Source organism: Strix aluco, chromosome Z (assembly GCF_031877795.1).
Source record: "Strix aluco isolate bStrAlu1 chromosome Z, bStrAlu1.hap1, whole genome shotgun sequence".
NCBI lineage: Eukaryota > Metazoa > Chordata > Aves > Strigiformes > Strigidae > Strix > Strix aluco.
The window spans coordinates 76465137-76481756 of NC_133971.1; the positions used below are offsets into that span (position 1 = coordinate 76465137).

The window sequence follows — 16620 nt, forward strand, 5'->3', positions numbered from 1 at the left end:
AACTCTACTCATTTGTACCTTTTCCCCTCCCACGGGCTCATGAATCTTCAAGGCATTTTATTTTCCACTACCACACTCAAAAGGGTCTGCAATCCCTCCTAGCTTTATGCCTTCTTAAACTTTAATAATCACATTATTTCATTATGAAACTCTGTGAAAATCATGAAGAGTAGCTGACAAGGGACTGGTCTCCTTAATCACAACAGTAGCTGTTCCCAATTGTTCTTCCCCAGCAAAAACTGTTCTTCCCCAGCAAAAACATCCTGAGAAACAGAGAAGTCCTATTAAAGACCAAATATAGGACATCAACTGATCCTCTTGTATACAGCAGGCCAATCAGTGAAGTAAGTTAGATTACTTCAACAATTTTTCTTGAAAAATTGATGCTTTTATTCAGCTATTATATTCTAGATGCTTATAAATAGCTTTTGTTCCAATTTTTTTTTCAGGAATTCAAAAGGAAGTAGACTAGTCTGCCAATCTGTAGTTCCCCTTGTCCTCCAAAAATCAAAGACAGCCATCATGCTTCTGGTTTTCATATCTTTGATACCTCAGCAATTTCTAGGATACTACAGGCTTTTTTTCGTGTTGGTCTTGGAAGTATTCTCAGGTAAAGATCATCAAACAGATCTGGAAAAGTTAAATTTCTAGAAATCTTGCATATTTCAGTTAAAACACTTGAAGAACCAAGCAGCTAGAGATTTTCTTGCCTTACTCTGTATTTTAAACACCATAATTACAACTGAAAAACATTGTCACCAAGGTAGTTACCAAACTGTGAAAGAGATATCAAAGACAGTAATGAACAAAACTGAGTGAGAGACACAGCATACTGAAAGAAACATCTGTGCCACAGCATCTGCCACGTCAAGCTGAATTTACAACTCAGTAGCAAGTATAAACTGAAACCTGCCGGCTCCAGCAAAGTATCAATGACCAGTTCAATGATGACCTTTTGCATTTCTGTCAGGGAATAATCTGCTAGTTCCTATTGAGTTTCCTCCAGCACAGTTCACTTGGGAAAAGAAACATAGTATGCCACAACACCTGTGATAGGTTTCTGAAGCCTGCACTACTCTGCAAAACTATGCTGTTAAGAATCCTAAAGTAAGATTTCACTTTACAGACATGATTAAACCTTTTGGACTGATAGAACTGCTCCACACTAAGAGCCCTTGATGCTTCCATCTTTAAACAACAAAATGGGCTACCTTCACATTTTAGAAATCTTACAGAGAAAAGAACAAGAGGTCAAGCAACAATAAAAATAATCCTTTCAGTCATTTTCATATCCAAGTCTGCTTAGTATGTTGTTGGGGCTTCTTTTTTGTTTGGTTTCAGGTTTTGGAGGGGGGGTGGGTGTTGGGTTTTTTTACTTCCTTATTACACATTGACCCTTGAAGCTCAGGGAAATAGCACGTATTCATAAACAGACAACAGACAGACAAAGAACTGCTTAATCTCAGCACTGTGAGAAAACTATCTAAAGAAAGAAAATAGCCATGAACTGCCTGAGACAACCAACTAGAGAAATTATCCGATCGCACTATTTTGGAGAAATAACCTCTGAAATTAATCAAAAAAACATAATTTGCATAGCTTTGCTCTTCTAAGAAACACTAGTCTACGTATGGATTGATATTTTATTAGTATCTGTAATTTCAACTATTTTGCAATGAAGATTTTAAATTTACTAAACATTTCATTGCTTGTGTATCAATACTTAGGGAAACAAGTTTTTTATCTGCTAATGACAAGAAAAAAATAATAAAATGCTGTGCTGACTCCATTCAAAATAGCAGTATTCTCTGATTTGGTGGGAGACTAGGGTCTCCACAGAAGCACTAAATAAGAGACACAATGCTTGACCAGGGAACATAGAGATTTTTGTGTTCAAAAGTAAGCAGGGACCATTAGTACAAAACCACAGGAAGCTTATTTGCTTTACATGGTGCTGCGTTGTCCTCTAATAAGGGATACTAAGTATGACAGAGGCTGATGCTTTCATAGGGTTTAGAGGAGTACTCCAGCAGTAACACATTGAAGAAAACAAGGTGCTTGGCTGAACTAAAATAGAATCAGATACAAAAGCTGTAGAGTTGCAGTGAGAATCTAAAAAAGAATAGAAATTGCTACCTGGGCTGTCAGACTAATGCACTCACACAAAAAGATGTGTCAGTAAGGCAGTCAATCACATGATCATAACCCTAACACTGCATTAAGGCAAACTTAGACTATTTGGTAATTCAAAGCTTTTTAAAAAATAATTAGATTTTATCTCTTTCAGTAAGTTCAATTTTCCACACATTAATAGAGGAAAGTGAAAAGACTGACAATGAAAAAAAGGGGCTGCAGAGCAGATTAAATATAAACAGCTTTTTTTTTTTTAAACTAAAAAACTACCTCTCTTTCATTTGGTTATCCACTTAAATAACCTTTAAACTGTTCCATGACTTTAGTTAAAACTGGAACCGGTTAACACAAATTCTTTTTTAAGATTATATGAATGCTAATTTGAGTCACATTATTGACTACATCTGACTTAATAGATTTTGTGCATGATTTGCCACTCAGTCCATTACCGTCTTCAATTTTATAGGCACGTCTCTCCGTCATAACGCAGTAAACAAAGGACAGCGTTTACAAGCAAGTGGCTGACTAAGAGTGGAGTTGTAGGTGTGTTCAGAACTAGTTGTCCATCCCCACCAATTTCAAAACAAGTAGTTTGGAGAAAAAGCACGAAGAACTGCATTACTGAAAGAAAGCCTGGCATAAATCTGAAACACGGTGTAAAACGATTGCAGAGTTTAAACTAGCGTGGCTAGGTATAGGACCAGAATACGTTGGCAGTCCCTCAATTTCAGGCCTTCACAGTGAAGGCATTTCCAAAACGCAGAAAAACCTTTCACAGTAAAATGTCACTGTCAGCGCGATTCTGGTCTTCCAAACCAGATACTGCCGTTGCACATTAAAGCCGTTAAAGTGGATGACTGTATATACATTGGCCTGTACAGCGCACAGAGTTAAAGTCTCCAGACTCTTAACAAACACCAACATGAATGCCTTAAACGTACGTGCCTGGGGTCCCTGAAGGAAGCAAAAAATTAGCGGCTAAAAGCAGAAAAACGAACACACCGACTCCTCCCGCCCTTCTCGGACACTGCCCCCAGCCCACCCCACCCCGCCTCCACTCCCTAGTCGAAGGGAGCCCGGGACGCCTCCAGGGTCTCCCCACTTCCGACCCGGGTCGCGCACACCGGGGAAGGGGGCCGAGCAGGACACGCTGCACCCTCCACCCCCCCGCCTCCGACGGCGCCGCGCCCAGCCCGGCCCCGGCCCCCGCAGACCCCCGCCCGTCCCCCGCCGTGACTCGGCGCCGCGGCACCCCCGCGACCGCGGCGCCCCGACCCGATCCTCGCCTCTCGCCGCCCGCCCCGGGGCCCGCACCTCCACCTGCCGGCGACCTGGGCCGCGCCGCTCCCTCACGGCAGCCAGAGCCCCCCGCTCAGCGGCCGGTCCCTCGCGGGGCACCGCCGCCTGCCATCCTCGCTGCCGCCGGCCTCTACGCGAGCGCTCAGATCGCCACGCAGAATGCGGCGGCCGCGCCCGGCTCCTTCCGCGACAGGGCGACCGGGGCCGCCGCCGCCGACATTTGCCCCTCGCCAGCCGCCTGTCGTCCCCAGCAGCGCTGACGTCGGCATCGCCGCCGCCCCGGAGGCGGGCGCAAGGTACTGTGGGTACGGCCCCTCCGCACCCGGGCGGGGGAAGGTGCGCTGGCGGCGAACTACAACTCCCGTCAGGCCTTGCGGCGGCGCCGGCCGGCTTCCGGCCGGGGCGGGGAGCCCGGTGCGCGTGGCGGGACGGCGCAGTCTTAAAAGCGCGGGGCGCGGCGGGGTGCGGAGTTACCGCTGATGCTCCCGCTCCCGCCGCCATGCAGAGGTATGGGGGCAGTGGCAGCGCTCGCCGCCCGAAGCGCCGTCCCCGCGGGTGGGCTGGGAGGGAGCCGCGTGGTGCCCGGGCCGTGCGGGAGGCGCCGGCGGGTGGAGGGGTGTGCATGGGAACCCCGGGAGCCTGCGCGGGTTCTTGAGGTCCCATGAGCGTTCCGGGTGGGGGTGCGTGGGTCCCCGGGGTGCCTGGAGGTGAGGTGTGCGTGAGACCCTGGCGTGGGTGCTTAAGTCTGGGGGGGTGCGGGTGGCTGCCCGGGGTCTCTCCCTCTCCGCGGCGGGCAGTAGCGGCTCTCCTCTCCCCCCGCGCCTCCCTGCGCCCCCGCCGTGCGTGGGGCTCCCGCTGATCCTCCCTTGGGCGTTCCCACTGTCCCGCCCGGTCTCTGCCAGCGGTCTGGGTGCCGGCCGCGCTCGGGTCCCCGGCTGTACCGGGTTTGCGTGGCACGGTTTTGTTAACGGGGAGGAGGCGGGTGGGGTGCGTACAGGGGCAGGTCTCCATCGTCTTCTCTCGCCAGTCCCCCTCCCCGCTCGTCCCCTCGCCCCATCCGGGAGCGGGGTGGCTCTGCCCGCCGCACACGCCTCCGCTCGGCCGCGACTTGCGCGTCCAGCGCCGGCGGGTCCTGCAGTTGTAACCGCCCTGCACCGGGACGTGGATTTTCTGTGGCTGTGAAATGCTTCTGCACGAGTAGCCCCGTCCCGTGTTTGGTGTCAGTCTAGCGGTACCTTGAGAGCCTGTGGGTTTTGTTGTGTCTGCAGAAAACACCTCCAGGAGATCCCGTCTTCCAGCAGCAATGTTTCTACCAGCTTCACCTGGGACTGGGACGCAAGTAAGACCTCAGAGTTTCTCTCTGGCATGGGAGTGTCTGTCCTTAAGAAGGACAAGACGGGCACTGAAAACATGCCAGAGGACCTGCTGGTGACGTTTCCTCGTCCTCCGAAGCGGCAGAAGGTGAAGGACTTTTTCATTGCACGGCGGCCTCGGCTGCTTCAAGAGGGAGAGTCAGGTACTGTTACCCTGGTCCAGGTTTCATTTGCCCTTCAGAAGGGATAGAGAGTGGACATCACAAGTCATTAATACTTTAGTCTTTGCTTTTTTTTGCTCTATCCCAGCAGAATGGGCACTTCTAGATCTAGTGGCTCTCAGGCTTGGGCCGACGAGCCTTGTTTTATGTAAACCTTTAAGCAGAGGTGGTGTGTCTGACTCCAGAACTGTGGGAAATTCACATAAGCTGTGGTTGGTTCCTGCCAACCCCTGTCTGTGTGCTGGGTGTTTATGCTGCATGTCCCTTTGTCTGTCTGCTCATGCTGCTTGGGACTGGATGGCACCTTGGCCCAGCAGGGCCCTGAGCTGCATCTGTTGCTCTGCCCAAGGGACCCATTCCAGGAGATGTTTCACCACATACCAAATGGGGCCAGGCTTCTCAGAATACAGCTGCAGCTACCAGATGAATATGGACCATTGGCACTGCTGTCCCCAATATAATTTTGAAACCCAGAGTGGGGCTTGATTTTTTTTTTTTTTCATGTAAGCATCTAAGAAGTAAGATACTTGGTCCTCAAGACCAAAGGGATCCTGATCCACATCTCTTAGTGCAGGCTGAGGTATGCCAGAGGGGCAGCATCCTAGCTGCTGTTGGAGCTGAGCTGTGAGCAATGCAAGGGACCCTTCCAGATAGCTACAGAGAGGGTGCAGCAAAGGGTGTAAGGCTCCTAGGCTAGAAAGGGACTGACAGGGAAAGAGCAGGGCTGTAACCTGAAGACCTGGGGCCCTTGTAGAAGGGGTTATAGGATGCTGGGATCCTTTCCCTGGTATCAAAATATGGTTTCAGTCTGCAGTGACTGAAACAGCTCTCTCCAGATAGTAAGCTATCATAGGAAAGGTGGGAATGCCCTCAGACAACCCTGCTTTTAAATAAGATGGAGTGCTGGGTCATGGGCAGCTGTTCTTGAGTTCCACCACCCAGAAATCTCCCATGTGAATGGCAACACCTGGAGCCCTGTATCTACTCATGAGAAGCTGAGATCACACCACATCCTTTCAGATAATTCTTGGGTGGGGTGGTGGTTAGTGTGCATGTTTTAAGGAGCACTTTGCAGTACCTGCTTTTCTCTGTGTACCACACAAAAACATAGCTTACCTTGGTCTCCCTTGTTGGAGCCTGACATACATGTGCATTTCAGCTGGGGAAAAAAGAAGACAGCACAAGCCTTAGAATACAAAGGAAGTAACTGAAATTTTCTTGTTTCTAAAACGAATGTATGAATAAAAATTGTCATTTTTTTCAGGGAAACTGTTTTTCCATAGCAAACTAAACACGTTTGCTCTTTCTCTAAAGGTGTTTCTTGGGATGTAATTCCAGATGAATTGCTTTTGGCAATCTTTGCATATTTGCCTCTAAATGACTTGCTAGAAGCTTCCCTGGTTTGCAAGAGATGGCGTCGTCTTTCGTAAGTATTACTTCTCATAGTTTAGTACTAAGAAAACCTTTGCCTCCATAGACTGTTAAATGATCTGGTTCTCATCTTGTTTATTCATGTATAATTCAATATATGCTGTATGTGGGTTATATGTATAATCAAAAGATGGCTCATATATTTTAAAATCAGTAAATTCTATTAAATAGCTTTCTTCTCCCACAGTCTTTTGTGACACTGAAAACTTTCTGTGCTTGTACTTATAGTTCTGACCCTTTCTGACTCACTAACAAGTAAAATTCTGTTGTAGGTTTGATGAATCTCTCTGGCAGAGTCTTGATCTGACTGGTAGACATCTGCAGCCAGGAGTGATAGGACAGTTGCTGCCTGCAGGTGTTATTGTATTTCGCTCCCCAAGATCTTTTATTGGGAATCCATTGTTTAATACAAGCAAGTAAGGCTTCTTCTGCATGTTCTGGATGCTGAAACCACATCTCAAATATTCAGTTTCTCTGTGTATTTTTGATTTTAAGGTCTCCACCAGTAGTAGCGTTTATGCTCTCTGTGGAGTGTGGAAGAGCTGATCAATGATTAGGCATGTGTTGAAATAAGGGGATATGCATTCACCTGTCAGTTATTTAAAACCAAGTTAATGTGACTTTTTTGAAAGTGTCAAGCACCATCATCCACTTCCAGTTTATATCTTGTAGAACCAAGAATTGTCAGCATCTCCAGCATTTTTGTATGGGAAGCTCAGAAAAATTATTTCACTCCAGCAAGATAGACTTTCAGGTGTTACGACAAATCTTGTAAATACCTTGAGATAAGAGTTCTGCAGTTTTGGCTGGTAGCTTACCCATAGGCCCGATATGCTTAGTAGTATGTCCAGTGTGCAGCTAAATACAAAGGTATAATTATTTTCTGCAAGCTTTGCACAGTTTTAGTGTATGGGGTATATTTATGATATGGGGAATTTGTAGAGCAGGTTTTAATGCAATTTTAGTAACCTGCCTTTCTCCTTTTTAGACATCTCAAAGTTCAACATATGGATTTGTCAAACTGCACAGTGTCTGTCACAGATGTCCAGAGTATTCTTTGTCTGTGTGAAAAGCTGCAGAACCTCAGCTTGGAGGGACTAGTGCTTTCTGACAACATCACTGAGTGAGTGACATGTTTGGGAATACTCAGTAAATACCTTCTGTTTGGAGCTATCATTTTGTGCAGGCTGGCGAGAGAATGCAATTGAGTTGTTCATTGTGGGAGTCTTTTGAAATGGCTGGTTCTAGGCACCTAAGAGAGCTAGCTGTCAGGCTAGATAAGTGGCCTCCATCCTCTCTATCCTCCAAGAGATGAGGTAAGGAGGAAAACACCCATCTGGAAGAGTGTTTCCTGGTGGCTTTTTTTTATTCTCCAGAGTAACAGAAGCCTGGAGAAACTGCTTATCTCTAGACTTTATGTGTTCATTGACTGTACCTGCAGCTAAGCTGTACAGCAGAGCTACTTTTATTTTCCCATTTCTGTGGTCCCAAGAGAGCTTTGTTTGTTGTACAGGTTCTTTTCTATTTTAAGGGATCTCAGCAGCTCTCCAACCAGATGTTTGTTGTGCTTCTGCACTATTTCTCACTTCTGTGTTGAACTTCACTCTTTGAGTGTCTGAAAAATTATAGATTCTGTCAAGCAGATGAACTGTTTGGTTAAACTGGAAAGACACTAATGGGTGTGCAGTCAACCTCCTGTTCAATCACATCAGGTCATTGTGGAGGTGCCAGGGACCATAAGTCAGATAGCTGAGACTCTGGATATCTTGCTTTCTACTTTTGAGCTTTCTGATGCCTTCCTCACATCAGAGGGGACAGGGAAACAACCAATAAACCCATATAGTTTAGCTTTTGATACCAGATTAAAAGTGTCTGAAAATTGGGCACAAATTGTGGACCAGTGATGGAATTTTACTGCCTTGTGTATAAAGGTGGATACTGGGTGTAAGGATTTTTCCAGGTTTTGCCAACTGCATGTCTGCTCTAGTCTTGCAAACAAATGCATTCAGGGGGATGCTATCTGGACATGTTTTTTTCTGGAATAGTCTCCATCTTGGAGAGGGGTAACTTTGGAAATGGGATGATTGCTTTGTCTTTTGTAGAGGTATAGTTATCTTTAATAAGCCATGTCACCTGTTTAATGTCATACAACAGGACAAGGTGAAAAGAAATTGTTTTCTTTTAAACTTAGCATTTTATAAGTACGCAGACTTGTCAGGCATGTCAGGCAAATAGGCAAGTATCCCTTTCGAAGTTGTGCTGTGATGCAGCAAGTACAGAGTTAAGATTCTTAGTGACTCTTAAATTGGTCAGTTTACTGAAGAGGCAGTGCTGCATGTTTAATGAATGATTCTGTGCCCTGGATCTTAGCTCTTAAAAATAATTACACATCCTAGCAATGCAAGCAATGTTCCAACATGAAATTTTATTGGACTTTTCTTTTTTCTTCTCTACAGGAGCATTGCTAATAATCCCGGTTTGATACGACTAAATGTCTCTGGGTGCTCAGGGTTTTCTGCAGAAAGCTTGGAGCTGATGTTGAGAAGCTGTTCTATGTAAGACAAAAATAGTTTTTGCTATTCCTGCTTACTGCTATTCCTGAGAAGAAGGATCCTTTTTATTTTTTTCCATAGGCATGCCAACTGTACTTGTCTCTTAATATTTTTATGAGCCTGTTTCTGTTCCTAAATGTCTAGCAGTTGATTATTAGCTGAATAGTCAGATAGTTTCTTTCCATCAAGTTATTTTCTTCTTTAATAGCAAAGATGTACTTCAGTATTTTTTCATGAGTTTTCTTAATCATCCTTAAAAGAAGTCTTGTTGATGGGTAAACCCCACTTATGTTCTTTTGATTATCATGTAAATTTGATTTTCTTAATGAAAGCAGTATGTGATCCTCACAAAGTGAAAGTGTGTATTTTGAAACTGAAAAGTGGAGTCCCAGAGTTCCTTTTGCAATCAGTGATTAGCAGAAAACATTGTGCCTTTCCATTCATGATAGAATAATCCTTCAGAAACCTTCTACTTTATGAAGCACTGTGTTCAGATTGACAGCTCCAGTGATTAAACTGTCTGCTGGCAGGAAGTCACTGAACTGAGCCACAGTCAATCTGGGATTTATATCGTGATCTTTCTGCTGCCTTCCTGTGAGATGCTGGACAATCTACTTAATCTTTGCTTCTGCAAAAGCATGTTTTTAATCAAACTGTAAGTTAGTGGACAGAAAAAGCCTTAATCTTTCTCTGCCTCTCATGGGTAGGTAACGCTTTCTATTGCTTGGTCTGATTACTTGGATCATGAGCTCTTTAGAGAATGGCAGTCTGTACAGTGCACAGTGAATAGCAGATGGCAAACCTGATCCTAAGAATGCCAGTGGCAGTTTAACTGTTTTTTCATTTACATAGAGACTGCCAGCTAAGTGCTCTAGTTGTGCTGTGCACTGTGTCTTTGTCCTCTGGTTACATCTACAATACCTACACACAATACAAATACTTTGTCCCAGCCCCAAATGGTGATAGCCTATAAGTAATGAAGCATGTAAAGAGAGTTAAAGTCACTGTGTGGCCAGTGCTTATGTAAAACTAGGAAGTATTTTATGCTAATTAGGATTAATTGGTCATCTGACCAGTGCTAATAATGGATAGCCTTTTTTCCTCTTAATGTGAACATCTGTTCAGTAGTAGCAGATTCAGGTCAAAAACCCAGAAGCAAGATGAAAAGATGTCCCAGTGGCAGTCTCCAGAGAGAACCATTTCACTTCCGAAGATATTATTGAATGACTCCAGTTGGAAGTGGCCTTGGGAAGTCATTTTAACCCCTTGCTCAGAGCAGGGTCTAAAATCAGCACTGGCCAGGTTGATGAGGACTTCCTTTGGTTAGATCTTGAAAACCTCCAAAGACAGATTCCACAGGCTCACTGGGCAACCTGCTTCACTGCTTAATTATTGTCAGAGCAAAATTTGTAGTCATGAATACAGGAAGTTGGTAGTAGATGTGTTACAAGTTCTTGCCTTGAAAGTATCAACTGTAATAGATAATATTGGAACTCTTACTTTGCTTCAGTCATTCTCCCAAACAACTCTTTGTTCATTTGTGTGTAGGTTGGAGGAGCTGAACTTGTCCTGGTGTGACTTCACAGCCACTCATGTCAAAGCAGCAGTCAGTCATGTTAGTTCAAAAATAACCCATTTAAATTTAAGTGGATACAGACACAATCTACAAATATCAGGTAAATAGCAGCGTGGCAAACTCTTATTCCACTATGGGACAAAGCAGCAGGCTTTATATTTTCTTCTTGTTGGCATCTGCTCTGTGTGTAGAAAAATCATGCTCTAACATTGATTTTGTGCTGTACAGCTTGATGTTGTTGCTGTCAGAGACTCTTACTCATATGTCTGGCTCAGCCATGAGAATGAGATGATTTGTCTTCTGAATTTAAAAATAATCAGGTGAAAGCTCATTTCATCTTCAGTTGAAAGATATAGCCCTTGCTTCTGAAGTAAGTCCTGGAAGCAGGATACAATGGATGCCATGGTCCACTGTGAATTAGCCTTCCAGATACAGTTCTTGAAGTCTTGTTAAGGCTTCTGCTATTGTGGCTGCTGAAGGTGTCTGTTGTGGTTTAAACCCAGCTGGCAGCCAAACACTGCGCAGCCACTTGCTTGCCCTGCCCTGGGGCATGGGGGAATAAATTGAAGGGGTAAAGATAAGGAGACTTGTAAGTTGAGATAAAAACAATTTCATACTTGAAATAAAATTAAAATACTGATGGTGATAATAATAGAAGGTACAAATGAATAATGCACAATGCAGTTGCTTACCACCCACCAACCAATGCCCAGCCCATTCCCAGCTAGTGATCCCAGAGGAGGAAAATCCTGAAACCACAGTCCTGGAAGAGAGCCAACTAGCTTCCTGGCCAGCCTTCATCTATATACTGAGCATGAAACTGTATGATATGGAATAGTCCACTGGCCAGTTTGGGTTTGTTGCTCTGGCTGTGCTCTCTCCCAGCTGCTTGTGCACCTGCATGCATGCAAGATATGGGAAGTTGAAAAGTCTTTGATCTCTTAGCAACAACTAAAAACATCAGCATATGTAAACATTCTTCTCATACCAAATCCCATACTGAATCCAAAGCTCAGCAATATTCTAGCTACTAAGAAGAAAAACTAGCTCAGTCCTAGCTGAAATAAGGACAGCACCTTCCAAAAGAGAACAGTCATAGAAAATACCTGAGTTTACTACTCGAGGACACGATGTCCTACAGATACCAGTTAATTTGGAAGGCAAATAGTCTTGGTAATCAACATTTAACTATTTAGTTGCTAATAGTTCTAGGAGGAAAAGTTGGGTAAAGTTGCAGAGTAACAGAAAATGCAGAGAAATCTGTATCTGGGGAGAGGGCACAACAAAATGGACAAGAGCATAGATAAAGGCTGAAATGTCTTTGGTAAAGAGAAATTTTCTCAGTGAGCAAATTGGTGATAGGGCATTGGCTGACAAGCAAGAAGGTGACACACAGGCTGTGACCTCTCTTTTTTTTTCTGTTTAAAAGTCACAGACCTCTGCATGCATTCCCTTGTGGGGAAATACACCAGTTGTCTTTATCTCAGATGAAAACCCATAAAAAAACATGCTACATAATCTCTTCCAAATCAGGAATTTGAACCTTCTGTTGATCTGACCATTAGAGACAATGTGCTGAGCTCTTCTGGTTGCAAAACGCATTCTATGAGTAATTTCATTCTGCTTCAATGCAGTTTATAAGGTGTAAAATTTGAATAGTTCATTAATCATAATTTAGGTATTGTTTTCTTTAGTTTTTGCATGTGAAATACCAAAATCATCCTTCATGTTGATTAGCACCTTGCTAATAATAGTGGCCTTTTAGGTGATATCTGAGCCACAGGTGGTTCTATACTATTTGCAGACAATGAAAGATGGTCTCAAGAATTTAGATCAGGAAAACCATAACTTTCTCTCATGAAGAAAGAACTTTTTGTCAGTAAAATGGAGATGCCTAAAGAACTTGATGCTCTAAAAGGATATTTGACGTGTGGCAAATTTTTGGTATTTTTTCACTACATGTAAGAATTTCAGGCATCTCACCATTAATGTGTCTTGGTAGATTTCCACAGCAATATCCTTTGAATTACTCACTTTAAGTTGCTGGCTCAACTGACTTTTAGGGACACTTCTTTGGATGAAATAGATCTGTTTTGCTGAGGATTAAAAAAAAAGTCTGTGTAAGGTATCTTGCTAGACAGTCTTGTGTATCTTTTTAACAAAAAGTTGTTTCAGTTGTGGGATTCCAGTAGGGAAGATATAAATGAACATATATGAGTAGCCTGTATAAAGCACATTCGTCTTGTTACTGAGATAGACTGACTCTGCGTGACCTCTTTTCAGATGTTAAAACACTGGTGGAAAGATGTCCTTTACTTGTCCATTTAGACCTAAGGTAAGAAGATTTGTCCAGCTGGTCCTTAAATCTTTATGATTCAGGGAATTGCAAATTCTATTGCAGTGCAGTAATTATATAGCAATAATGCATGATTGTGTAGGGTTGCACAACCAGAAGATACTTTCTATGCTAAACCTACAAAGATTTGCTATCTGGCATGACCTAATCTGGAGCAGGTAACTAACTTGAAGATTTCTTTGTTACCTCAGCATAAATGTTACGTACATACAGGATTTGTTAACTAATAAGTGACTGTAGTCAATAGGTAGAGTGGAAGGAAGCATTTAGATGCATACAGTTTATGAGCCTAGTATCCTAGACAGGGTTCGGTTCAGCTCTGATACCAATTTATTACTTGGCCATAGATCTGTTAAAAAAAAAAAAAGTGTATTTTGGTTTTGACTGAGTCAATTAAAATAACTTGAAGTGTCTGTGTAAAGTAATTGCCTTTTCATGGCATGAGTTTGCTGCAGAATATCTGCCTGCAGAGAAGCTTGTGCTTCACTTGCCCTTAAGTGGAAAAAAAAAAAATTCATCCCCACAACACACACACTAGAAATGGGTTACTTCCATATTGAGCAAAAAAATACTTCAGTGGTAGCAAAAGAAGTTGATATTAAATTTTTCAGCCTGAATTTTGGAAATACCAGATTTACTGCTGCTTTATATTTAAACCTCTATTTCATATGCTCTTGTGTACAGTGACAGTGTGATGTTGAATCTTAAGTGCTTCCAGTATTTTCATCAACTCTCCTTCCTAGAACATCTGTGTCTTAGCCGATGTTATCAGATAACACCTGCTGCCATAGTGTAAGTAACCTCTAAATGGCTTTGGTTTGCTGTTCATACAGAGGATAAGTTAATTTAAACTTGTTTTATTTTACATTTAGAATTGCAAGTACTGTCTTGAAAAGTTACTGGTATGACGAGTTAGGAATAAGGAACTGAGATAAAATAACCTGACTGCTAGAGCACGTACCTTTGAGAATCCAGACTGGAACCGAAGGTATCTGAGATAATCTTTCCATGATGTCAGTCAGTACTCAGGGAACTCGCTGTTCAGTGCATGCATCGTGTCTTCCTTTAATGGCATTATACTACTGGTAGTCATTACTGTGAGGTACAGCTGGAGGTTCCAGTCCTGCCAGTGACCAGTATCGGTGTTAATATTAGGCTTTCAATTATGCAGCAAGGAAGGTATAGTCCTTTGGAAAAGTTAAGAGTTGACAGTACTTGCTGATTAGCCAATATATTCCTTTGCTTTTGGTGCACCTGCATCAGTTATTGGTTGCCACTGAAACACAGAGTTACTTGCCTGTGGGGTTTTTCTGCCTTTTATTAGGATAGTATCTATCCATCTTAATCCTCTCAGGAAGTATGTCAATCCTAAGGAAATGATCAACATGAAAAAGATTGTTAGAGGGACAAGACTATCAAAATGTGACTCTGAAGAACCTCTACTGTAGCACTGTGTTCTCATGATGATAGCTTGTGTGTCTGCCTTTCAATTTTGTCCAATACTTGCTTATACATACACAGGTCACATGATGACTGGGCAAACATGAAGCAATCAAGAAGCCAGCGCTGGCTACTTACCAAAATGTCGTAACAAATGGGAGACTGATACTACGTAAGGGCTTGTGGCCTCTGAGCCACATCCTGAAACTTCATTTGGGGCAATTCCTTCTACTTGTTCTTAAATATTTAAGTCCAGGGAAACAAAAGGGTAGGAACGAATTTGTTTTCACTCAGAGATTAGCAAGAAGCAATTTATTCAGACAGTTTACTAAATTACCAGTACAGAGAACTAGTTCCAATTAAATATGTGCTTTTAAAAAGTAGGAAGGGGAATTAAGCTTAAGTAGTTACCTTCTAAAAAAATTAGTAGAAATGCAGTTATCTAGTTTGGGTACAGACTGCAAAAGAGACTTTTCAGGTTCATGATTAGTTTCAAATTTTTATCTTTCTAGACAACTTGGTGAAATTCCAACATTAAAGACTCTTCAGGTATTTGGACTAGTGACTGATAGGTCCCTACAGCTCCTCCAGGAAATGCTTCCTGACATGAAGATCAACTGTTCACCCTTTACAACTGTCGCAAGGGCAACTGTTGACAGTAAAAAGAGCGATGAGATTTGGGGCATCAAATGCAGATTGACACTGAGAAAACCTAGTGTCTCATGATCATGTACAATGCACTGGATGCGATGGACACACTGTGTGTAGTGAAGATCCTTAAGAAGCAATCCTTAAAGGTGCTGGAGCACCTTTAATCATAGTACTGTTATTGTAAAAAGCATTTTGACTTCCTTATATGCCTTAACGTAGTTTCATAAATATTTTTGCAGTATTCTTCTACTTAAAACCTTTAGAAATCTGATGCTCTCTGAGCAATTGTAGAATTTTTAAGTCCTTTTCTTTTTTACAGGGGAGCATTTTTAAAAAATATTATGAAATGCAATTAAGCAATGTCAGCCTGTAACAACTATTGCAGGTTCTGATGCAGCTAGGTGTTCTAAGGTGTTCTAAAGGTGCTTTTAATGATCTCTTCCAGCTCCTCAACTCCTGAAACAGCTTGCAGAGGTGGTAAGAACTTTGGTCTGTGTCTATCATCAGGGTCCTCATGCATAAGCATGGAATGTTCCAGCAGGTATAAGCGTTAGTTGAAAAATTCTAGGGCAAACTTGCACCCTGTCTAGGGCATGAATACGCTGCTGTTGTTCCCACAAATGCAGTAAGCAAGCAGGTGGTGAATTTATTCATGGATGTTTAAGGTTGGCCTATAGCATTACTGTAGGGCTGTTGCACAGGTATAGTGCTTCCCAGCTCAAACTGAAGAAAGGAGTTCAAGAATAAATATGTGCTAGTACAGAATAGATTACTGTGGAAAGATTGTATGATTACTAGGATTTGATATTTAACTTGACTTTTTATAATATAGCAAATACAGCATTACCTTGTCAATCTCAGTTGTTTTGGGTTTTCATTAAATTTAAGAGTGTAACACTTCAGTCACTAATGAGCTTGTGCTCCTTAAAAGGAGTTAATGGGCAACAGACCTTGTGAAAGCTGGAGTGGAGAAGTGATGGGAGCATACTGGATATTCTGTTGCTTCAGTCTGCAGCCTTAGGTTTATGCCTTAAATTACTTCAAGAAAAAGTAAATCTTTGCAGCACAGCACTGTTGTAAATTCTTCTTCTCTCTATGTACAATGTAACCCTACACAACTTCTCTTGCATTTAATAAAGGCTTATTGAATTGCTGTATTGTACAAAATGACTGATGGATGGGAGAACACTTCCTCTGGCTTGCCACCAACTTTGTGTCATGCGTTTAAAAAAAAAAAAGGGAGAAATTTGTCCAAGCAATGTCTAAACAGTGGTGGTTTAGAGGACAGGGTCTTGTCACCAATACATTTACCATTTAATAGACTGCTTTAAAAATGTGGTTAGTAGTATGGCTTTAGCTAGAAGGAATAGTCCTGAACTACTTGGGTTTTTTTTCTAAGTACCAGGTTCAGTGTTCAAAGAGGACAAACATTTCTATTGCAAGTCTATTGGTTGTAATGGCAGCTGTAGCAGACACATAATAGAAGTCCTCTGGGTAAGGTGCACCACTGACCTTTTATTAACTGAAAAAAGTTATTTGGGACCTCCAAGCAATCCTTACCAAAAACTGCTACATAATCTCTGCATTTTACCTAAAGCATGAAGGCTTAGAAACTGTTCCTTAAAACAACCTGCACAGCAAGTGAGAA

General features: G+C 42.7%; 2 protein-coding genes across 5 annotated transcripts in view; one reads left to right on the plus strand and one right to left on the minus strand.

Annotated features, from left to right (window-relative positions):
* Positions 1 to 3726, minus strand: part of LMBRD2 (LMBR1 domain containing 2) — a 35093-nt gene extending 31367 nt beyond the window's left edge. For 2 of the 4 annotated variants that reach the window (XM_074813501.1, XM_074813497.1), the window contains exon 1: positions 3448 to 3725. The gene's annotated coding sequence lies outside the window, so the exon portion shown is untranslated. Of the gene's footprint in view, positions 1 to 3447 lie in introns of all 4 variants that reach the window. The other 2 variants (XM_074813499.1, XM_074813500.1) reach the window with 2 other exon arrangements.
* Positions 3727 to 3861: 135 nt separating this feature from the next.
* Positions 3862 to 16139, plus strand: SKP2 (S-phase kinase associated protein 2). The gene is made up of 10 exons (XM_074813209.1): positions 3862 to 3939; positions 4701 to 4948; positions 6281 to 6392; positions 6670 to 6813; positions 7386 to 7520; positions 8854 to 8952; positions 10498 to 10625; positions 12809 to 12860; positions 13566 to 13673; positions 14834 to 16139. The coding sequence occupies exons 1-10, from the start codon at positions 3932 to 3934 to the stop codon at positions 15045 to 15047; spliced, it is 1248 nt and encodes a 415-aa protein (XP_074669310.1). The 5' UTR covers positions 3862 to 3931; the 3' UTR covers positions 15048 to 16139.
* The last annotated feature ends 481 nt before the right edge of the window (positions 16140 to 16620 follow it).

Excerpts from the sequence above, each read along its gene's own strand:
- SKP2 (XM_074813209.1), top strand. Across the intron at positions 7,521-8,853 it reads CTTTCTGACAACATCACTGA|GAGCATTGCTAATAATCCCG; the intron begins GTGAGTGACATG and ends TCTTCTCTACAG. Across the intron at positions 10,626-12,808 it reads ACACAATCTACAAATATCAG|ATGTTAAAACACTGGTGGAA; the intron begins GTAAATAGCAGC and ends ACCTCTTTTCAG.